The following is a 23077-nucleotide window of genomic DNA, read 5'->3' on the forward strand; positions in this document are numbered from 1 at the left end:
ATCACAGATGCAGCCCAGATCTGGCATTGCTGTGGCTGTGGTGTAGGCCGGCAGCTGTAGCTCCGATTTGACCCCTAGCCTGGAAACCTCCGTATACAGTGGGTGTGGCCCTAAAAAGATAAAAGACAAAAAAAAATTTAATAAAAAAAATAAATTTCCCAGTCATGTTTGTTCATTAATGTTTTCACTAGAGATAGAGGTGGTTCTTTATTCTCTTGTTCTCTTATTAAAAACACTTGATTATTTTCTGTCATACACATTGAAGATATTTTTCTGACTTGCAGTTTTTCCCATTGTGTTTTCATATATGAACTTTTAAACAGTTTATTTATCCCAAACAATGTCTGCCTTCATGTTTTCTCTTTGATATCAAAATATCATTCTCTTCTAATAAGGTGCTTTTATATGACATTTACATCATCTTAAAGAAGCCAGTATCAAAATTGGTAAATAGGTCTTAGCCTCATTGGACATATACTAGATCTACTCAAATACTGACACTAATTTTTATATGAAATTTACATAATTTTATTTAAAATTTATATAAATGTATACATTGAGTACAAATTAGGTTAATATTTATGAAGTAACATTTTACTTTGATATCAATATAAAATTTTTAAAAACTCAATGGTGTTTCCTATTGAAACACCTATAACTTTAATGAAAAATAGGGAGAAAAGCAGCCTTCATACATACCATACTTATTCCTTCTAAAGACAAAAAATATAAAGTGATGGAAAAACCCATTCGCATTTTAGCAAATGCATTTATAATGTTTCTCCTTCTCCCTGGAGCCACACATTTGGAGACAGCAATAAAGAACATGGAAACATTCTATGTAATTTATTGCAATAAATGATTCAGAGACATTTTTCAAGGTAGCAAGCCTTTACAGAAGCCTATGCTAACCGTTTGTTAAAACCCTGGTGTCTGCCAAGATAAAGAAGAGATTATTAGGTCTTTTTTATACTTTCATACAAATGTCTCCTCTTCCTCTAAAATGCGATTATTTATACTTAAGAACAATCTAATCTTATGACAAGTGCATTACAAATTTTGAGAGTAAAAACTTTTTCTCCTCATTATAGACCCTGCCCTAGAGAAAGCTTAATTATTTTAGTAATGCATTCTAGTGTACTTATAGATTATAATGGATATAGTCATTCAACAGGTTATGTATTCATTTAAAGTTTACATTTTTATAAGTAAAATTTACATCTCATAATTACTTATAAGTCATTTTTACACTAATTTGGTCCCCTGTTGGTAACCTGAACAATGAAATTAAAGCTCACTGGGGATTTCACACAGTAAAATTCTACAATGGCCTGTGAGGAAAAAAAGAACATGTACTATTCATTAAATGTTTAAATGAGCTGCAGGCATGTGAGCTGGAAGACAGCAGAGTTATTATAACTTCTACAGAAATAGGAATTATTCCAAAAGCCTTTCAGTCTAGTTAATGCTTGGCTGGAAGAACTTCTCTGGTCTTTGGTTGGCTTATGCTCCTATCAAAAGACTAAAACACACTGAGGATGGAATGGTAAAATGGGCTCAGTCATTCATCCAACAAAACCTGGTTATCCTGGACTATAATAGATACTCTAGATGAGATTAGTATATGATGTTAGCAGGAGAAAATATGCAAAGACGACAATCATTTCTTGTATACCTTTGGGATACATGTACAAGTCAGTCCATTATTTCCATGCTACTTTGTTTATTCTTGATTCTTTTCATTCTACTTACCTAGGAAATCAATCCCCTTAAACTTATCTCTATGAGAGCTCCAAAATCATACCAATTCCTGGGCTTAAACCCATTGTTTCAAACTGACTTATGCACATTTTTACTTGAATGACCAAATGGAGCCTCTAATTCCATGTGCAAGTAATTAACTCACCTCTCATCCAAAGCCCTTTTCCTTCAATATTTATATTCATCTTTTACAATTTCCTCTTTTATCTTCCTCTTCTCATTCCCTGCCCTTCTCAAACTAGGCACTAAGTCTTGTGGATTTTTTCTACTTGCCCCTTTTACCTATTTCTTTTTTTTTTTCATTAATAATTCTACTCTTCTAAATATGGGCCTTGATTGCCTTATAGCTGAGGTACTACAATAGTTTCAATATAACTTTCCCACAAAGCTCCAACCTGTTCACATCTTCACTCCACCCTTATTCAATAGTGAAGTGAGAACCACTTTCAAAATATCATTCCCAATTGGAAAAACAAACAAAAAACACATGACACAGAGTCCTTCCTATGAGTACCGCTATGAAAATGTCATGTTTTACTGAGTATTAGGAAGAGTTGTCTCCTGAGAAACAAGTCTTTTGTTTTTTACTTCATATGCATGGTTCACCCAGAGAAATGAATGAATAATATTCTATGGACATGGTTTTATATAAGCCTCATACTTGGATTATTTTTATTCTATTATGGTTATTTATTATATAGATGGGTTTTTTGTTTTTTTTTGCATTTTCTAACCTGTTATGGAAGTATAGTTGATTTACAAAGTTGTGATAATTTCTGCTGTACAACAAAGTGACTTAGTCACACATCCATTCTCTTTCAGATTCTTTTCCCTAGACCAATATGTAGATGGATTTTTGTCTCTCCCTTCTCTCTATTGTATTTGGTATATATGATGTATATGTAAAATTCTGTTTAAGCCCACTTCCACTTTTTAATTAGATTAAATATAAATAACTGACACACAATCTCTACCCTCAATATTAATGGAAATACAAAATAATGATTCTTGAAACAAAGAATATTTGTACTGTTATATAAGAGGCATTCAGAAAAAGGTCTGATAAGGATAGGAGTGGATCTAAAAGGCTTCACAAAGCTGTCAGGAAGCACAGAGAATGGAGTGTAAGCAAGAACAGTGAGGATACTAGCCCATGTGAAGTGGAAGGCCTGGACTAGGGAGAGTGGAAAATTTTTATAAGGAGTAGAGCTAAGATTTTAATAGAATGTAAATGTCAAGCACAGAAATTCTGACTTGAGGGCACAAAAGGAGCAATGTGTTTTCAGAATACAAAGGTTGTTAAAGGATAGCTTGTAACCTATTTCTAATACAACCTCATGAAAATACTTGCCTATGCACTTTTGTTATTAAAAATGGCATGGTGAATGTGGCCAAAATGAAAAGGGCTTTTTATTCCTGTTATTTAGTACCCAAGTATAATTCCACCACAAGTTGGGACAGACTATAGAAATTCTGTCAGTTCATTTCTTTTATTTTGTTATCAAAGGACTTCATCCAGTACTGAGCAAGAAGCTACGTGCGGTATACACAGAAATGATACCTTTCCATTAAAGTAAAAAAGACTTCAGTAGGTTACCATGGAAACATCCTAGCATCTATTCCAATTTCCAATAAAGAATCTTAGTCTTTTAATGAAAACCTACCAAATAGATATATTTCTACTTCCTCTCTCGAGCTGCTAGCTTTCTAAATAGATTTTGCTAGTGTTCTTTTAAGAATAAAATGTGCATATCTGACTGAGATATACAGTAATTGTTTACTTTAAGAGGCACTATTTTTTCCCCAAGAAAGCAACAGCTAACAAATTCAGAGACGCACTGTATGGTCATTATAACACCAAAGAATGACCAAAGTGGTCTCCTATAGGTCACAATGGCCAGTGTTCAATCCGTATCATACACACTGATGAGACTAAGTGCCATTTCTAGGGGATGGAAATGGTCCCTTTGCCCACTCAAGAGACCTCTTCTTCATTCAGTGAGTGAAGCAAGTGTTCCATGAGCTAGATTTATCTTTTTGCCATGAGTATCTTAATATGTTATACATAAATCTAATATAAAGACCTGACCCTCAGTTTTAGAGTGAAGTTTTTAGAGACATGTTATTGAGATCTAATCCTGAGATCTCCTATATAGGAAAATTACAAATGTTTATATAGACAATCTTTACTCCAGAAGGTAGAATTTAACCCTCCTCCCCTCATGTATGAGGGCTGCACTTATTGACATGCTTTCAAAGAATGGAACAGGGGAGGGGGTAGTGCTAACTTCCTAGTGGAGACACATAGCAAATGCTGTCTTGGGTAAATGATCAAGGTTCCATGCTGTGAGTCATGGCAGTACCATGCACCTTTGATAAGACACTTCACCTTTGTGATCTTCCTCCCAAAAACCTATATCCCCAATCTAACCATGAGATGAACATTAGACAAACCCAAAGTGAGGTACATTCCACAAAATACCTAAATAGTACTCCTCAAAACTGTCATCAAAAAGAGAAAAGCATGAGCATTTGCCAGAGTTGGCTGAGGACATGTAACAACCACATGTAACACAGCATCCTAGATGGGATCCTGAAAAATTGAACATGGGTCATATGAGAACTGTAAAGAAAAAACTTATGAAATCTGAATAAAGTTTGGAGTTTAATTTTTAAAATATCCCAGAAGTGAAATGTTAAATGGTAAAAAGAACATGGAGCCAGATAGGCAATAGTTCAAAGACAGGTACTCCCACTTGCAATTAAGTGACTTGGAATTTATCTAAACTTTTCAAGCCTCATTATTCCTTATTTGAAAAAGAGAAATTATAACGCTAACCCTGAAAAGTTAAAGAAGAAATGTGCAATCTATCATATGTGCTATCTCTTATTTAATATACTATTTAAAATGACTTCTATCTTACCAAAAACATGGGAGATTATGTCAAAATGTTTGCTTTCTCTCGTTCACTTGCTTCCAGCCCAACATCTAAAGGTCAGATCCTGTCCCTCTGCCTGATGGTTTTCTCTGGCAGAAGCTGCTTTGTCCATCTCATCACACCTAGGGAATTAATCACCTCTACTCTCTGGAAGCACACCTCAAGCAAAAGCTGAGGGCAGGTGATATAATTATCCAAGATTCTTCACTCTTCCTGGGAACTGAATCTGAGGCTTACTGTATCTGGTTTCCAGGTTCCCAACAGGTTTATGCTCCAATTACCTATAGTGTAACTAATTTGTAATGTACCCTTTATTGGCTGCTTTGCCTCCCTGCATTCCTGCTGGTCTTTCTTGGGATTACCTATGTAATAAACTGCTTATACTTGCATCTTTGATCAATGTCCGCTTCAGGAGGAAGCCAAACTAAATTGATCTCAGTTTGCAGCAATGACAAATGACATAAGTAAGATTTTTTAAAGCTTGAAATCACCTGAAAAAATTCAGTATTATTTGCATCACTGCAAATGTTGTGGTAGTAATAGAGAGGTGAATTTTTAAATTTAATTTAAACTAAAGAGTAGTTTACCTTTAGAGATAAGATGCAGTTATAACATACACAATAGGATTATCTTTGTGCTATCTTAAGGATATTTTAATTTGCCTTTGAGACTTTTTAATAAATTTAATAATTTTTATCTACTTATATGCCATGTACCAAAGTTTTAGGAAGTGTCTAATAACACAATGTATGTAAAATAACATTTGCAATAATATAAAGTACCAGTAAAAACACATTCAGAAATGATATCACAAAGTCTTTTATCATTAATTTGTGGCTAATAAAACAAACATTAAAATGAATAGTTCTTATATATAGGTCATGATATATATTATTGCTGTCATGTGTATTTCATAAATGAGTAAGAACCTCAAAGACAAGATATCTTGCTATGCATGGTTCCAACTAATGACATAGTCATAAAGGTGAAGTATTATTATTATATTGCCCATGACTAAAGGAGAATACTCCATACAAGAATTCACTTTACTTCACTTGTAATTTCTATTTGTGAAGCCCAGTTCTTCAGAGAAAAAAAAAATATTTAAGGAGTAATTCAATGGAGGAAAACACAGGAAAGAATAAAATTAAGAGAAAGCTAATCTGTTACATAAATCAACACAATAACACAAAGAATAGAGTTCGAGCAGGTCGGAAGAGTGGAGGAAACTCATAGAAAGTTGGTACTCAGGTTATGTTTACATATCAAATTCAAAGTTTTGTGAAGGGCCTATGTAGTTTGGATAAAGTGTGAAACATTTTCTCAAAGTATCAATTGAATAAATAGATGGATTAATCACTGAATTAATACATGATAAAGACATAGCATGGAGAATGTGTTCCACGTGGTGAAAATAATTTAGGTTTTGCATATTATCTTCTTCACCTTGATGGTCACTGTATTAGTTTTCTATTGTTGTGTAACAAATTACTACCAATTAAGTGACTTAAAATAACACAAAATTATTATCTCATGGTTCTGTAGGTCAGAAATTCAGGTGCAACATGGCTGAGTTCTCTGCTCAGGGTTTTACAGGACTGAAATCAAGATGCTGGCCAGAACTATGATCTTACTGGAGGCTCCAGGTTCTTTTCCAAAATTCCCAGTTACTGGCAGATTTCAGTTCCTTGCAGAGGAGAACTGAGGTCCCATCTTTTTCAGTCTGAAAAGGCAAAGTCTAATATAATATAATGTAAGCATGAAGTGACTTTCCTGTCATACTCACAGTCTCACTGACATTCAAGGGCAGGGTGCTATACAGGACATGTACACCAAGGGACAAGAATCTCGGGGCTATCTGACTGAAAATTCTACAACAGTCACATAAAAAACAACATTTGCATATTCAAGTATTATTGAGGTATCTTTTGGAAGGAATTCCTACTGGGCTTAAATTTACAATTGATACTCTTTGATATTACCATATAGAATATGAGTAAATATTTGGGAAGTATTTGAGTATAGATTGCTGAATTGTAGACTTCCTTTAAAGCCTTTCAAGGCAAAGTATTAAATATATATAAACTTTAACACCAGCAGTGCTTAAAATGGGAGGATTTAACAATGAACTATAAAGAAAATAGAAACGTCAGTCACATTTTTGTTATTGTATCAGCGCATCCTGCTTATTACATTACCTTATCTCTTACTGTTTTCCACCAAATAGGTTAGAGAATTCCAAGAACAAATTGCTTTCATTTAAATTCAGCAAGTAATTACTAGACACATACCCTTCTCCTAGAATTATTTCCATCGGTATTCAAAACATATCTCTAGAGCATTATTATTGGGGAAGGGAGGTTTAAAAAATAAAACAAAAAGATGAGACACATTGTAACCACATGTAGATTATACTCCTGGATTTTGCACAGATAACAAATGCTGAGATGTTACTTAGGTTAAGTATGATGTTTAGAGTTCGGCTGAATGGAGTAAATTCTCAAACCCAGGTCTTTTTCCAAATCCCTTTGTATTAGTGCTATCCTGCTCCAAAGATATACACAGATGTTTATCATACCTGCAATACAGTGCATATAAGCTATTGGAGTAAGAGTAGTTACAAAATGCTACATGAACAAAGTGAAAAGATGGAAGTTTCTGTTGTGGTTAAGGATCTTGTGTTGCTGCAGCTGTGGCATAGGTCATACCCACAGCTCAGATTCAACTCCTGGCCTGGGAACTTCCATATTTGCCGAAAAGAAATATCCAGAACAAACTGTATGCATGTGTAATTTAATGAAAAAGTTTACCTTCTCTGGGAAAAAAACAATTAAGATTGAAAGGAACTGAGATTGGACTCGGCTATCATCTTTATATGTTGAGTTATTCCTAAATTCGCTTCAGTGCATCAGTTCAGAGACAGACATCAATCTGACCTCAATAAAATATACATGAAAGCAAGTAAATCATCCAGTCACAGTAAAGAGCCACTTTACAAAGATATATTTAAATGGAAAAATGATTATGAAAATGATTGCTCTCATGTTTCTGGAAAGTGTTAACTGGATGTTACAATTTTAAACCCAGACATCAAAATACAATAGATTTGAAATCCAAAAATCCAACTTTCCTATCCCAAATTTGCAAGGATAATTTGGAAAACTAATCCCATTACTTAGAAAGGGTCCAACCAGCCTTAGGAATAAAAGAAAAAATTATTAGTTTCCTCAAAGAGCTGGAACAAACCATCACAAACTTGATGAGGTAAAACTACAGAAATTTATTTTCTCTGGAGTTCCCATTGTGGCTCCGTGGAAACAAACCAGATTAGGATCCATGAAAACGCAGGTTTGATCCCTGGCCCCGCTAGTGGGTTAAGGATCCAGCATTGCCCTGAGCTGTGGTGTAGGTTGAGGACATGGCTCAGGATCCAGTGCTGCTGTGGCATAGCCTAGCAGCTGCAGCTCTGATTCAAACCCTAGCCTGGGAACTTCCATATGTTACAAGTGTGGCCCCCCTAAAAAAAAGGAAGGAAGGAAGGGGAAATTTATTGTCTCAGAATTCTTGAGTCTGGAAGTCTGAAATCAGGGTGTCAGGAGGGGTATATTCTTTCTGAAACCTGTAGGGGAAAATCATTCCTTGCTTCTTCTAACTTCCAGTGTTTGCCAACAATCCCCGCATGCATCAAATAATTTTTTTTCAACTGCAAAGTACAAAGATACATTTCATACATTTGTATATAGACTCAGAAACCATTTGATAATTATCTTTTTAAAAAATTTTTTGGCCACCCCATGGCATGTGGAGTTCCAGTCCAGGGATCAGATCCGAGTCACAGTTGTGACTTACACTGCTGCTGTGTTGATGCTGGATCCTTAACCCATTGTGCCAGGCCGGGAATGGAACCTGAATCCCAGCAATGCAGAGATGCCACCAATCCCATTGCGCCACAGAGGGAACTCTAACAAATATCTTTCTTAAATGTGGTGTAAATTACATTAAGATGTCTACCAGTTGACCCCAAAATGAACCAAAATTAGAAATTGAGGAAAAAGGATGCTTCATGGACTGCTCTCTGGAACTTCTAATAAAGTTTCCAAACTATGATGAAAGATCTGAGGAGAAATGTTGTTCAGGCCATGATTATACTCATTATACAAAATTAATGGTGTAAGTGGATGCTTTGGTGTCTCCAAGTACATTATCATCTGTACGCTGTACACTGTAACTAAAATAAAGCAATTTAAAAGTGGAAAATTGGATAAGCGATGAGATCCTGCTGTATAGCACTGGGAACTATTATCTAGTCATTTATAATGGAGCATGAGAAAAAAGACTGTATACATGTATGTGTAACTGGGTCACCTTGCTGTACAGTAGAAAACTGACAGAACGCTATAAACCAGCTATAATGGAAAAATAAAAATTATTAAAAATGAATAAAAGTGGAAAAAATCTTTCATATTGAAATAATGGGCAAAAGAAATTTCTCTAGAAATTACCCTTTATCACATTAAGGTTTGCTACCAGATTCATTTATTTAATTAAATATATTTGTAATTGTATTAAAAAATACTAACCCTGTTTGGGAAGGATGCAAATACTTCTTTGATGGGTGCTTCCTTTAATCTTCTTTGGTTATTCATTTTTCTATGAAAAGTACATACAATAGAAAGTATAAAGAGTTGGGAATTTCCTGGTGCTCTAGTGGTTAGGACTTGGCACTGTCACCACTGTGGCCTGGGTTCAATCCTTGGTCTATAGTCTAGGAACTGAGATCCCCCATCAAGCTGCTGCATGCCAAGGCCAAAAAAAAAAAAAAAAAAAAAAAGGATAACAAGTATACACACACACATATATAATGCTTCAAAGCTAGAATTTTTTGAATATATAAAGTGTATATTTTATATTGTTCTAGTAAATGAACTTTATACCCTTCCCAAGTTTTTATATTTTTAAGTAGAATATGTAACCTTTGTGAAAAATTTCCTTTTAAGATGCTGGCTTAAGAGAGTACTTGGGTTCCATTACTGACTTTGCATCTTACTCTTACCGCTACTTGTGAGTCTCATAGAAGCCCTGAGTAGCAGTGCTGTAGAGACAACAGTTTCAAGGCTTATTCAGTTTACAGATTAGGACTCAGAGTTTTAAGTAATTCATAGAGCTGCTTTAAGATTTCATCAGGTTGCTTTAGGAAACAAAAAGACCTTGAGATGATCTTCCTCATCATACTCCATCTTGATACGAAAAAGAAAAAATAAAATACTCATAGAATACTGAAGCATGCTTATCAAGACTAACAGAAGAAAACACCATTTTATGATTATGTACTTAATAACCCTCATGAAACTTTAATAATCAATGTTATAAATAAATTATTCACACTAGGAACAAAATAATAGAGATTACAAAATAAGTTTGAATTAGCTAACCATGAGACTACTATCTAGCCTGACATTTCTTGGACATTTTGAGAATTATAGTCAAACCCAATGAAAACCACATGAGAAAGATAAACAGAGAGCCTGCCTTTATGAGTTCTTTAAAGATAAGTCTACAACCATCAGAAACCCACTGATAATATTTGATAAAATTTATGTAATGGAAAGGAAACTGATGAAAAACATTGTCTCTAGACTTGGAAAACTGGTCATATGATTGTGGGAACAAGGGCTGCCCTTTACAGAGAGCTCCATTAAGTTCATAAACTTTATTTTATTGAAATTATTATGTGAACTTCATAAGGCAAACATAATGCAAGAAATACAATGCTACCAAATAATAAGCATTTAATAACCAAGTCAACATTATCTAACACCATACCCAAAAAATAAACTCAAGATAGATTAAAGACCTACATGTAAAACTATATATTGTAACACTCCTAGAGGAAAACATAAGCAGAACACATAAATCTCAGCAATATCTTTTTGAATCAGTCTCCCACAGTACTAGAAATAAAAACAAAAATGAACAAATAGGACCTAATTAAACTCAAAAGCTTTTGCACAGCAAAGAAAACAATAAACAAAACAAAAAGACAACCTACAGAATGGGAGAAAATCTTTGCATTTTCAGTGGATTAGGAATGAGATCTTGCGGTATAGCATGGGAAACTAACTATATCTAGTCACTTGTGATGGAACATGATGGAGGATAATGTGAGAAAAAGTATATAAATATACATATGTGTATGTGTATATGTGTGTGTGTGTGTATATACACACACACACACACATATCCGGGTCACTTTGCTGCACAGTAGAAGTTGACAGAACATTGTAAATCAACTATAACAGCAAAATAAAAAGCTTGCAAAAATAAAAAATAAAATATATAAACAGCTCAAACAGCTCAATATTTTTTTAGAAAAAAAGTGCAATCAAAAAATGGTCAGGAGTTCCCATCTTGGCTTAGTGGTTAACAAACCGAACTAGCATTCACGAGGATGTGGGTTTGATCTCTGGCCTTGCTCAGTGGTTTAAGGATCCGACATTGCCGTGAGCTGTGGCATAGCTTGCAGACATAGCTCGGATCCTGCATTGCTGTAGCTATGGCTTAGGCCTGCAGCTACAGCCCTGGCTGGATCCCTGGCCTGGGAACCTCCACATGCCCCAGGGGCAACCCTAAAATGACAAAAAAAAAAAAAAAAAAAAAAAAAGAAAGAAAAAGAAAAAAAGGCAGAAAATCATTTCTCCGAAGTAGACATTTCTTGGAAGATTCAGACATTTCTTTCTCTTTTTTTTTTGCCATTTCTTGGGCCGCTCCCGTGGCATGTGGAGGTTCCCAGGCCAAGGGTCCAATCGGAGCCGTAGCCACCAGCCTACGCCAGAGCCACAGCAACGCAGGATCTGAGCCGCATCTGCAACCTATACCACAGCTACAGCTCACGGCAACGCCAGATCGTCAACACACTGAGCAAGGGCAGGGACCGAACCTGCAACCTCATGGTTCCTAGTCAGATTCGTTAACCACTGCGCCACGACGGGAACTCCCTATTCAGACATTTCTTCGAAGTAAACATTTCTCCAAAGAAGTTCTACAGATAGCCAAAAGGCACATGAAAAGTTGATCAACATCATTAATATTAGAGAAATGCAAATCAAAACTACACCTCACACCAGTCAGAATGGCCATAATCTAAAAGTCTACAGATAAGAGATGCTGGAGAGGATGTGGAGAAAACCAAACCTTCCTACACTGCTGGTGGGAATATAAACTGGTAAGCCAATTTACCAACTGGAAAACAGTATGGAGGTTCCTTAAAAAAAAGCAAAAAATAGAGCTACCATATCATCTACCAATACCACTTCTGGGCATATATCCAGAGAAAACCATTAATTTGAAAAGATATATGCACCCTAATGTTGACTGGAGCACTATTTACAATAACCAAGACATGGAAGCAACTTAAATGTACATTGACAGATGAAAACATGAAGAAGATGTGGTATGTATATATATATATATATATATATATATATACACACACACACACACACAATGGAATATCACTCAGTCATGAAAAAATAATGGCATTTGCAGCAAATGGATGGACCTAGAGATTATCATACTAAGTGAAGTAAACCAGGCAAAAACAAATATCATATGATATTGCTTATATGTATAATCTAAAAAAAAAAGAATTATACAAATGAATGAGACCCACAGACATAGTAAACAAATTTATGGTTACCAAAGGGGGAAAGGGTGGGGGAAGGGATAAATTAGGAGTTTGGGATTAACATATACATACTATTATATATAAAACAGATAACCAACAAGAACCTACTGTATAGCACAGGGAACAATACTCAATATTTTGTAATAACCTGTAAAAGGAATATATATATATATATCATTTTGCTGTATACCTGAAACTAACACAACACTGAAAATCATCTATTACTCCAATTAAAAAAAAAGAACAGAGTTCCTGTTGTAGTTCAGCCATAACAAACCTGACTAGTATCCACAAGGATGCAGGTTCAATCCCTGGTCTTTCTCAGTGGATTAAGGATCTGGCGTTACTGTGAGCTGTGGTGTAGGTTGCAGATGCAGCTTGGATCTGGCGTTGCTATGGCTGTGGCATGGGCCAGCAGCTGCAGTTCCGATCTGACCCCTAGCCTGGGAACTTTGAGCCATGTGTCTTTGTGGAGGGATCAGTTTGAACCCCAGCCTGGGGCAGTGGATTAAGGTCCCAAGGGTCACAGCTCTGACTTGGATCTGATTTCTGGCTCAGGAACTAAACTTCCATCTGCCATGGGGCAGCCAAAAAAGAAAAAAAAAAGAAAGAAAGAAAAGGAAAAAAAGCAAAGTCAGAATTATAAAAATTATAATAATTCAATTTGTTAACCTGAGGCTTCACAAAAACCTTATAAAGCATGGACACTACTTATTTTGCAATTGAGGGAAAAGACACAGGGCGATGAACTGGCTTTCTCAAGATCACACGGAAGAGATCATTTGAAAATACAAGTTTATCTTATATGAAAGTTTCTACTTTAAATATGCTATACTGAAACTTTTCATTTTTAAGAAGATATTACTTTATTAGCTGACTTTTATATTTTCAGGTATTTTCTTATACTGCTGACAAAGAAATTCGAACCGATGACTTGTGCTTGGATGTTTCTAGACTCAATGGCCCTGTAATCATGTTAAAATGCCACCATATGAGAGGAAATCAGTTATGGGAATATGATGCTGAGGTATAGTATTTTTTTAATTTACTTCTTATTTAATGCTTAGACTCAGTTATATATTTTGCATATATTTAAATCCTAAGCTATTTTTTTACATCAAAAGAACTATATTTTCAAGCGCGATGCTCATAGCTGAAAACATTAGGATGGTATATCGTATAAACAGGTTTTTGCTAAACTAGTCCATTAGTATAAACTATAAATAAGGAAAATAAAGTCATTTTTATATTCTTAAAATTTGTTATCATTATGTACATGTTCAAAATAAACTAGGTAATAAGCAGACCATGTCTAAGAGGTATGTGTGTCCTAGGTGAAGATGTGCATATAGGACAATATCAATATTTTCAAATTTTAAATTTTACACTGTTGTAATCTGATATTTATGCTTCTCGACTTAAAGAAAAAAACTATAAGATTAGCATGAATATTTTTTATATTATTAAATACTTTGTAGAATTCAATGAATTAATTAGGCACAAAATCAACTGAAGAGTACCTTCTCAGTATGGCACAATTTTTTCTGAAAAAAGAGAGGAATAGAAAACAACAAAATTACTATTGGGAATTTATACCTGGGCAGTGTGTAAAAACCAGATCAACCATCAGATGGAGCTAATAAAAAAGAAATATTTTCCACTGCATAGGAAGCTGCCTTGAAACAGCTGCATTTCTTTCAGTTCTCTTTGCTTAGCAGAATGAATTGGTCATCTTTGCTCCGTTTTCCAATCATGAAATGGTCGGTGACTGATTTAAAGATAAAAAGGAAACTTTACTCTTACAAGATAAATAATACGATAGAGGTAAATGAATTTCACAGATGAAGTATTCTATGCAAGCATAAAATACTTTGCAAGAGTAACATTTTAATAACTATTCTACAGAGTTGTTGGTATTATTGTTATTTTAATAAGACCTTCTTTTTAACTGAATTTGAATTAAAAATGTCAATTTTTGAATGTCAATTTAATTTGCATGATATTGTAGTTTCTTAAGTGGAATATCAGGAAAACAATGAATTCTAGTGTGATTTGAAACTTGTTATGTAGGGTTAAAATTGGGCCCTAAAATTCATACAAAATTATCAAGCTCCTTGGACTTCAAATATTCTTCTTCTGGGACAATATTAAAGACAAATACCCTGACTCCTTCTTATATTGCACCAGTGTGTTCTATTCAGACTCTTTTGTATTCCTAATACCTTATTCATCTTGTTTGACTACCAATTTTTTCTCTTCAATTGTTATCATCCATGACCACCCTTTATGTTAAGACTGGGGGTGAATGATATTTCCTCCAATAACACATGTGAGTAATCCTAAACCCTGAGCTCCCTACCTCTTCAATGAGGAAAAGTCCATATAAAGGTACAAATAAATGAGAAACACTGTGAGTTTTAAAATAAAAAATTTGTTGTTGTTGTTGCTCCTTAGATTTTACTAGGAAATGAGGACTTTATTGGGCTTGTGCTAAAAAACAATGGCATCTAGCATATATTGAAAGGAAAGGGAAATGACTGTACATATTTTTTTTAAAATGAAGCAGTACAGAATTTCAGAATACCACGTCTAATCTTTATACTTTTCTATAATTTTTGAGTGACAATAGGTTCTATAGTCATAATTGAAATTTATTCATATTTGAAATAACTATTGTTGATCATTTGATATATATTTCTTTGTATTTTCATCGGCTAGTAACAAGATTATGGAATATTAAGGGATTTTGAAAGCAAAGTGAAAACAATAGGTAGCTTCAACTAAGATACAGTTTTTTGTAACTATTTTGAATAACAAGTAGTTATCTATACAATTATTTTTACAGCATTGTAATATTTTTGTCATGCAAACTATTTCTAAAACACATGCCCTAAAACTTATAATATGCTATAAATGTTGAGAAATGCTTATTTTTAAACAATCTGATGTTAATAATTACGTAACATAGTTTAATTTACTCTCATATGTTTGTTTTCAAAATTAAAATTAAGGTGTGATGTTTGACTTGTCTAAATTTAAATCATAATGCAGATTTTTTTTGCCAATTAAAAATGTAGAAAATCATAATGTTCTCATTATGTGTCTTCTCTAGATACATAAAAATAGAATAATTATAGAAATAATACACTGCCTTTCTGGAAATATCAGCTTTGAAAGAAAACACTGATTTTATTTGTGAAGAAGTCAGGAAAAAAGATTTTTTTTAATGAAATTGAAATATGGTATTTATTTTTTATAATTACCTTTTAAGTTTTAGGTTTATGATCACTTTCTTCTACAAAATAGTCTCCACCGCTGCTACCCAGATGTAGTACTTGGACTACTGACATCACCTGGAAACTTGTTAGAAATTAGGAATCTGAGAAACTACCCTAGACACACTAAATCAGAGTCTGTATCTTAACAAAATCCTCAGGTCATTTAAGTACACGTTAGTCTGAGAAGGACAGGTCTAGACAGTAGCCAAACTTCTGCTGTCTTGTCTTTTTTAAATGCACTGTTGAAAAATATTGCAACACTAGGAAAAGGCATAAATTCATTTTGGAAAATGACGAGGCTTCTAGGAGAGATGGAGGAAGGAAATGGAGCAACAGGGTAAGAGGTGCTGAAATAGGAAAGGGGAGTAATAGCCAAGCAGCTCTAGTTTCATATTTCAACCAGTGAAAAGTAGATGAGTGACACTTGTTACTTCTTTAATTCATTTCTTTATCTATGACTATCAAGGGCAAATTTACTCTTCCCTGAGAGACCTCTGAGGTGGTGCACTTTCAAAGCACAATGAAACTTGGTAGCATTCTCAGAATTACAGAGCTGAAATTTACCTTAAAGTTCTCTTCCTTTATCAGGAGGAACCTAAAGTACAAAGATCACACCAAGCTGCTGAGGCAGGATTTGGGTCCTAATAAAGTATTAAAAGAAAGCCTGTTATGGGTATAATTGTGAATCTCGCACTGTGAACAAATGAAATATTCCATTACCTTATCTCCCATAGTCCTTTCAATCTTAAAAAAGCAAGTCATAAATAGGAGCAGAATTGTTGGAATATCCAGAGGAAAAATAAAACAGTATCATAAAGCCTTAAAACAGCTGCTTTTGTTTGTTTAGTTCTTAGACGGGGGTGGGGGGGGATAGAAAGAGAAGGAAATAAAGTTTACGGAGTGTCTTTAATTTTATCTACTTTCTCACACAATTCTTACACTAGTCCTATAAAGATAATATATTTGTATTTTTCACATTAGTAAAGCAGAGCTCAGTGTGTTTACATTCCTTGTCTAGATCTGTACACCCCAGGTTTTTCTAGCACTAAATTCAGCAACTTGCCCAATACACAACATTGCTTCCTGAGGTCATTGAAAAATCAGATATAAATAGATGCTTTCAAATGATGGCTGATGATCTGAGAAGCTAAATGTACAGTATTACAAGTGAAAGAAATGGTTAAATACCATCCATTATTTGTGGTACCAACTTTTATTCACATAGAATTTCTCCTTTCCTTAACAATTAGAAAAACATACTGCAATAAATATCATCTATTTAGATAAATGGGCAGTCATAAAATTACTGTGATTGCTTACAAACTTTAGCCACACATATTCATAATATAAATTAATAGTTTCTCATTCATTTGAATGAAATTAAGCACATGTTGGTAATAAATATGTCTTTGTCCAATATTGACTTGAAATATGGAGTTTCTGATTTCTTAACTAAATATTTCTTAAACACAACCATGCATTTAATTCAATATTACCTTATACCTGGCCAAATGTATTCATTTTGGGGGCATCATTAGCAAAACAGGAAGATCCCCACCTTATCTAGAATCTTTTGAATAAATTACTTGAATACTTTGGTGCTATGAAAGCCCACTGCCACAAAGTTAAAACAAAAGAAAAGAAAAACCCTCAATTTCATCTCTCCGAACTATTTTACAGATTAATTTTATAAAGGTCTGTCATCCATCCATTTTGTTTTATTCAAGTTTTCTGATATTATTCTATTTCATTGCAGCTGTGTTCCAATCCATTTGAAATTTACATTTTACTGCAATAAGTGCACATAATCACATTGCTTTTTGAATATCCAGGCAGCTACATACAGTCTGAGAATCTAATTTTAGAACAGAACATTTACACTCAACAAACACTATGCAACAAATGAAAAAAAAAGAAAGCAAAATATGATGCTAAAAATAAGTCTTGTTTTTCATGTGACTGAGCAAGTTGACTAAGAAAATACTTGTTATGAATTAGATATCCATCTGTATCAAATGTTTCTCATAGTCAATATCAGGAATTTTTTTTCAGTATATAAAATATATGGGATTGATCATAGAAGCTTATATTTAGATTTTACTTAATACCTCCTCTTTTATTTACCTTTATCAGAAAGCAGGTAAATGGGAATATAATTTCAAGGTAAGTCATCTATAACTGCCAATCCAGCCATTTCCCTAAGTAGATTTCATAATAAAAATAGTGGCTTGATTTACCTTTTGAAGGCTGTGTATATCAGACAAGTATTATATTTCCATGTCCCACTGACCCATAGCTGTGATTTCTTATGTAGAATCAATTAGCGAATAGGAATTTAAATAGTTTTAGTATTGCATTTTTAGTTCTTAATTGTTAAACATCTACACCTGTACATTGTTTTTTTTTTTTTTTTAGAATACTCATATTCTATTCAAACAAGTGCACAGATCACCTTTTCAGGAGATCATATTTAACATTTTTAATAAGAACTTCATTATTAATATTTAAATAATTATTATTCTGTACTTGATCAATAAATTCTATTGCTTTTGCTATTAAATTAAATATCTAAAAGTCCAAATGTATTCTTACTTAATCATTATACATAATAACAATTAAGTTTCATGTTAAACTTTTAGTATGGCATGATTCTTCAATCAAATGTGCAGTCACTTCTATTTTTTCATTAAAATATCAAATTTTTTACTCAGGGCTTTTTAATCCAAAGGTATGGCCTTAGCTTTATAGTTTTATGATTCTTACTTTGTCACCAAAATTGTTTCTCTAGCCTGATTCCAGTTGGCTTTCAGGAGCAATTGTATCTTCAAAAGGGTCTATTTGGGGATGCTCCATGACACACCTTGTTTCAGATAACAAAACATACAAACATGGAGTTCCCCAGCAACATAGTGGGTTGAGGAAGTTCCCTGGCAGCACAGTGGGTTGAGGACCCAGCGATATCACTGCCATGGCTTGGGTCACTGCTGCGGTGTGAGTTCAATCCCTGGCCCAGGAACTTTCATGAGCACAACCAAATATATTTAAAGGCAGGAATTACTAATTTTTTCTTATGCGTCCCCAAATCATATGATTAAAATTCTGTAAATCCCAGTAAAATGCTTTAGAGAACAATTAATACTGTATTAAAAATAAAAACCAATACTAGCTTAGGGTTCATATTACCTGTCTCCTGGTCAACATTTTAAACAATGCTATAGGAAATGATATTTGGCAGTGTGCTGCATATCAGCCTGTATGTCACAATGTCTTCAAAACTAAGTTTATGACAATTTGCTAAAGTTGTTAAGAAGCATTTGTAACAAATATGACAAAGGACTGCTTAAAAAAGATCATTTAAAAAAAATAAATAAAAAGCAGAGAGTTCCCATTGTGGCGCAGTGGAAACAAATCCGACTAGTATCCATGAGGATGTGGGTTCGATCCCTGGCCTCACTCAGTGGGTCAGGAATCTGGCACTGCCTTGAGCTGTAGTGTAGGTCACAGACTCATTCAGATCCCGAGTTAATGTGGCTGTGGTGTACGTGGGGTAGGCTGGTAGCTACCACCCCGATTCAACCCCTAGTCTGAGAACTTCCATATGCCATGGGTGTGGGCCTAAAAAGCAAAAACAAAAAAAAAAAAAGAAAAAAAGAAAAAAAAAAGAAAGAAAGAAAAGAAAAAAGCACACTTAATATAAAAATATCCAAAGTCTTGAATAAATAGCATAAGAGAAATATAAATTTGCCAATGAAAATGAAATAGTTATTTTAAATAACCATAAAAATATATACATAAAAATCATTTCATATGTGTTCTTTTATCCATTTCTTTATCCTATCCTTATGTCAAGAAAATTTTATAGTGGCAACACACAATACTGATACAGATGAAGTATTCTGATGCATAGACTGATGACACAAATATAGTATTCTGGTATCTAGTAAGCATAAGAAACCTGCTATTGCTATTATTGCAAAATAATTATTCTTAATTTTTAAAATTTTGCTAATATGTGTTATTAAAATGTTCATACCTTTTGATCTTGAGATTTCATTTTTAAGAATCATCTTTAAAGAAGGGATTATAGGAGCTCCCTGTGGCTCAGCAGGTTAAGAATGTGGGGTTGTCACTGCTGTGGCTCTGGTTATGGCTATGGCTCAGGTTTGATCCCTGACCCAGCGATTTCTTCATGCCATGGGTGTGGCCAAAAAGAAAAAAAATTATTACAGATATGGAGAGAGATGTTCAGAGATGTTTATTATAGCATTATTTACAACAGCTCAAAATTGGATATCTACCACCCCTCCCATGGAAAAGTTAAATGATTTTGGTCAAGTCTACTTTGTAGAAATTGTTTATTTTTTTAGGTTTTTAGAATATTTAATTATAAGAATGATACCCTTAATATAAAGGGAAGTCTATTTAATGAGCTCAATTATAAAAAAAATTGCCTAAGTGACGAAAATTACTAGAAGACAAAACATTAATAATTGGTATCTCTCCTAGAGAGGATACTCAAAAAATAAATAAATAAACTATACTTTTTTTCCAAACAAATAAAAGCTCTAACTATTTTGCGGGTCTTTTAAATGAAAAATACATTTTTATCTCAAAGAGACAGTTTCAGATTTCTAATTTCTTCTGGTTTTTGTTTTTTTATAAGTACCTAGAGTAAAATTTCTTTGATTTTTTTTTCATTGTCATTCACATGACAAACATTTTGGGGGAAAATATTACAAATATATTTTTTATGGAAAATTTTATACTGTATTCATGTTCTGGAGGTACATTTCTTGAGTATAAGTAAAATCAAGTTTTGTTTTTAACCAAGGAAAACTTTATAATTCATTTTTCTTTTTAATAACACTTGAAATTCCTAATCACCAAAACTGTGGTCTTTGACGTTAACATGACGTTTACCAAATATATGTTCATTGCACACACACAAAAATAATCACTAAGGGTAGAGGATTATCAAGCCTAGACATTTAAAACAGTTTAGACAGTAAAGTCAAACTTGATTTGAAAAAAAAAAAAGACCAGAAACTTTATCTCCTTAACAAATCAGCTATATATAGTGAACAGTATCATTTCACAAATAAAAGTTATTACATACAATGATGTTATATTTTCAATCTTTGTAAATCATTTATCTAACATTTCACCATAGAAAGTAAGCTCTTGAAGTGGAAAATCCAATGATCTGAGTCCATTAAGTTGCCCAAGAGATAAAGTTTAATTTTATCCCAATTTATTTTCTGCCCTGGTTTTCCACTAAGTATTTCAATCAGCAAATTTATAGCATACCTCATGTGAGCAGGCACTGGACTTGCTAATAAAGGTAGTCATGGTCCCTGGCCTTCCTGGAGCTAATGTTCCTGTGGAGGAAATAGACTAATTTGTCTATTTTGTCTATCTGTCTAATTTTGTCTATCTCTACATAATTACAAATTATGTTTGGAGAATTAGGTCAAATTAAGAGAGTGAATGGAGTTGACCACTTTCTTTTTTCTTCATCAATTTTTTTAACTGACGTTTAGATGAATGTAGCAATGCATAGATGGAGCATTTCTAACACCACCAAATTAGCCCTGTTGGAAACAATAGAAACAATTTGAGTACCACACTGTACAAAGTAAACTTAAGGCTTAAAGCTAATTATTCCCAAGATTCTTCCCTGGCATCCACTCAAGTTTAGGGCAAAGGGATGAGGAAGCCAAAAACCATAATAAAATATTCACTGGACTAATCAGTGGTTTGGGATATGCACGCACAAAATAATTCCTTTAATGCCAAGAGTATTTTATTACTAGACAGAACACTAAGAATATAATCTTTTCTATCCAAAATAAATTTTTACCCCAAATATTTCATCATTTGATCTCAGATACCTCTCCATATTCTCAGTCTTATTTTCATTTACTCCTACTGAATACAACTGACATGAAAGCCAGCTTAAAGGGATGTGGCTTACAGTTCCATAGATGCAATTATTGTGACGTGTGCTTTCTGTGCTAATCCAGTAGAAATTGTATGTTGCTAAGAATGATTGATTTATTACTGCCTTTATACTTGATTTTGTCATTATTCATTATTTTCTTTGTCAAACAGACCCACACTCTTCTTCACATAATCACCCAGTCCTGTCTCTCAGTAAGCAAAGTAGCTGATGGCTCCCAACAGCCCACTGTGGAAATATGTAATGATAACCCTTTGCAAAAATGGCTTCTAAGAAACTATACAAGAATGGAAATTTTTAGAAATATTTTTAAGAATTCTACTGATTACTTTCTCAAATAATTTTGGAGGTTTGTGTTATAGACTTTATTAAATTTATTTTAGTATTTTTGGTATGTTATGTTATTGAAATCTAGAAACTTCTTTAAAATGTGGTTTAAAAAATCTTCATGTACTATTACTCCATGGAGTTATTTTTCAGTCCTTTACTTCTTAGCTGCTCATTAATTTGAAGGCAACATATATTAAGTGGTGTTTGTCCGTTATTAATAAGCATTTTCCAGTTTTTTATTTCAAATATAAATATACATAATTGATGGACTACATTATGACACATTGGCTCTTTTTAGACTAACTATAGCCATATCTGTATGACAACAGGTTTCATATTAGAGCTGAAAAAAAATCAATAAAAAAACCTAACATAAACAAGATACTGTTTTTGGAACACTGAAATTACTAAATTTTGTTAATTTTTATTCAGATACTTTGTGTACGGATATAATATATCCTTTCTAAAATTTACTGTTTTAACCTGAAACTTTAAGCAAATGCATCATTGAAGACTAAGATGTAATTTTCAATAACTTTATGAAGTAAATTATTTATTAAGTATTTCTTTTTGTTGGTTAAGTGATATAATAACAAAAGCTTTTTAAAATTGTACTTTCATTTCTGAACTTGCATGATTTGTCAGTATCTTTTCAGTAGGCAATAAAATGAATCACTATTCAGTCCAGGTCAAAAAACTGGTATGGAATTCTTGTAAAGAGTACAAATAAGGACATGTCCTAGTTCTTTATCTTAAGAGGATAACTGTCCTGTAAATAAAGGCTATTACATTGTCCAATACCTCGTTGTGATAAGACAAGGAGTCAGGGAGTTATTCTGGCTCAGATGAATTGCTTAAAGGTTGTTAGTAGAGGACACAGTTGAGCTTGGAATACTTATGACAAGGCTGGGAATGGAAGTGAAGAGAGGAGAGGAGAGGAGAGGAGGGGTGGTGTTAGATTTAGACTTAACACTTGAAACAAGGACATTCCAAACATGTACTGGAAAGCTGGAACAGTCTGGACCTTTTGCACAAAGAGAACTTGTGTACAAAGCAATTTGCATATGTTATCTTATCTTACCATTGTTTTCAAAGCAATCATACCTGGTAGGTGAAGTGCCCACCA

General features: G+C 33.6%; 1 protein-coding gene across 9 annotated transcripts in view; it reads left to right on the forward strand.

Annotated features, from left to right (window-relative positions):
* GALNT13 (polypeptide N-acetylgalactosaminyltransferase 13) overlaps nt 1–23077 on the forward strand; it is a 604605-nt gene that overhangs the window by 576354 nt on the left and 5174 nt on the right. For 4 of the 9 annotated variants that reach the window (XM_021076287.1, XM_021076290.1, XM_021076288.1 and 1 more), the window contains 3 exons: nt 13277–13411; nt 17796–17825; nt 21774–21970. In XM_021076287.1, coding sequence (XP_020931946.1) covers nt 13277–13411; nt 17796–17825; nt 21774–21962 — 354 coding nt within the window. In that variant the 3' untranslated portion in view covers nt 21963–21970. The other 5 variants (XM_021076289.1, XM_021076291.1, XM_021076293.1 and 2 more) reach the window with 3 other exon arrangements.

Source organism: Sus scrofa, chromosome 15 (assembly GCF_000003025.6).
Source record: "Sus scrofa isolate TJ Tabasco breed Duroc chromosome 15, Sscrofa11.1, whole genome shotgun sequence".
NCBI classification, from domain to species: Eukaryota; Metazoa; Chordata; class Mammalia; order Artiodactyla; family Suidae; genus Sus; species Sus scrofa.